The following is a 2,020-nucleotide window of genomic DNA, read 5'->3' on the forward strand; positions in this document are numbered from 1 at the left end:
TCTTAGAGCTGATATCATAGGCATGTGATATGGTTCTATAGGTTTCGGGACTGGATGATGGGGAACATGTGCACTGTGAAAGGAGTGGGCCCTTTGGTCTGCATTGTCTTTTGGCTTATGATGAGGCTGTGACCCCATTACCAAGGCTTTACCTAATCAACTCTTAATCTAATGCTGGGGTCTTAGTCCAGTGGACTCAGCATGGCCCCCATTACAAACTGTTGTTACTCTCTCCCAAGCCAACAGGAACAGGAAGTGGAGTCTGCCTTGCGCAGAAAGTACACCCTCATAGACAAGAATGACTTTGCAGCCATTTCTGCTGTCCAGAAGGTAAGCACAGTTGCCTCTGGCTAACAGCACTGCCTCAGACTTTCCATCTTTGGTCAGACTTTTGCAGAAACTTTAAGTGTCATGCATCAAACCAGAGCTAAGAATTCCCAGACCAAAAATAACACCAAGCTGAGCATGAATGACCTGTGCAAGTACACCTTAGGAGCTGGAGAGAAAGCTCAATCAGTAGAGTGATTGGTGCACAAACATGAAGCCTTCAGTTCAATTCCCAGAACCCATGTAAAGCTGGGTGTGGTGCATCCTTGTGGTGCAAGCTCTGGGAAGGTGTAGACAGACAGACCCTGGGGCCCACTGGCCTGCCAGCCTGGCACAGTTTGTGAGTTCCAGGCTAATGAGAGACCCAGAGTAAACTGCCTGAGGAATAACACTCAAGGTTGACCTCTGGTCTCCACACCCACATATACACATACACAGGAAAAAATAGTGTCCTACTTTTACATTGAGAATTATGTCCATAAATTGGACATAATATATATATGTCCAATATATAAAATATAAAATAATGCTTGGAACCAGGTTGTAACTAGGCCTTAAGATCCTTACAGAATATTGGTATACACCTTTACTCAGGAGGTAAAGGCAGGCATATTTCTGTAAGTTCAAGATCTGATCTACAGATCTGGTCTATCTCCTGGTCTACATAGCAAGTTCCAAGACAGCCAGAGCTGCAACACAGAAAAACCATGTCTCAAAAAAAGGAAAGTAGACATTAATTTTCTAGGGTTCATGGACAGCCTGAAGCTGGCAGCAGTGGCCAAATCTTGGGGTGTATGTGTGTGTGTGTGTGTGTGTGTGTGTGTGTGTAACATGCTCACCCCAAGTTGTAGACCATGAACACTTGCATTCCTGAAAGGCCAAGAGCTCTAATATAACCCATGTGCCTTGTCCTGACCTTTCATTCCAGGCAGGGCTCGTGGATGCTGAAGGTCACCTAGTAGGTGAGCCTGATGGACAAAGCTTTGGACTTGGGGTTGCTCCTTTTTCTATCAAACCTGGGAAGAAATCCAGGTCTAAAAAGACACTGAAAGATCAGCTCAGGTGAGAGATCTTTTCTTTGCCTCCTAGCAAAGAGCCTAGCCTTGCACCTGGGCTCCCTCATGGAGGGAGGGCACAGCATGGCCTCCTGCTCTCCCATGGTGCCCAGTTACCAGTGCTCACGCCTGCCAATGCCAGGAAATCTGTGAGGTTCAGCTCAGGGCGATACCCTGAGTGTCACCACTCATCCTCATGGCACCCCCAGGGGAACCAATGTTTCTGCTTCACTGAGTTACTTCCTGATGTTCTGTCGCTGTTGAGTAGCAGGGTCGCAGGGATGAGCACTGCCCACACTAGGGACACACCAACCACTGTGCTTGCTGGTACTTCTGTGATACACCCCCCACAGGTACCCCCATTGAGATTCCCTCAAGCCATCTAAATCCTTAACTACCTTTTAGGTGAGACTCAGTTTGTTGTTGTGTTTTTGGTGTGTGTGGGGGGGGTGTTGAGAAAGGGTCTCACAGTGTAGCTAAGGATGGCTAGGCTCAGACTCATGATGACCCTCCTGCCTCATGTTCCTAAGATCTTACATTATAGATAGGTGCCGTCCCACTCCCAGCTAAGACTCATTTTTTTAATATTTACTTATTATTTATGTATACAATATTCTGTCTGTGTGTATGCCTGTAGG

General features: G+C 46.7%; 1 protein-coding gene across 1 annotated transcript in view; it reads left to right on the top strand.

The window, feature by feature from the left end:
* Kif9 (kinesin family member 9) overlaps positions 1 to 2,020 on the top strand; it is a 56,490-nt gene that overhangs the window by 34,119 nt on the left and 20,351 nt on the right. Inside the window, exons 12-13 of the mRNA XM_026779108.1 lie at positions 187 to 330; positions 1,256 to 1,389. Coding sequence (XP_026634909.1) covers positions 187 to 330; positions 1,256 to 1,389 — 278 coding nt within the window. The remainder of the gene's footprint in view (positions 1 to 186; positions 331 to 1,255; positions 1,390 to 2,020) is intronic.

The sequence above is a fragment of the Microtus ochrogaster genome, chromosome 5 (genome assembly GCF_000317375.1).
Source record: "Microtus ochrogaster isolate Prairie Vole_2 chromosome 5, MicOch1.0, whole genome shotgun sequence".
Taxonomy (NCBI): Eukaryota; Metazoa; Chordata; class Mammalia; order Rodentia; family Cricetidae; genus Microtus; species Microtus ochrogaster.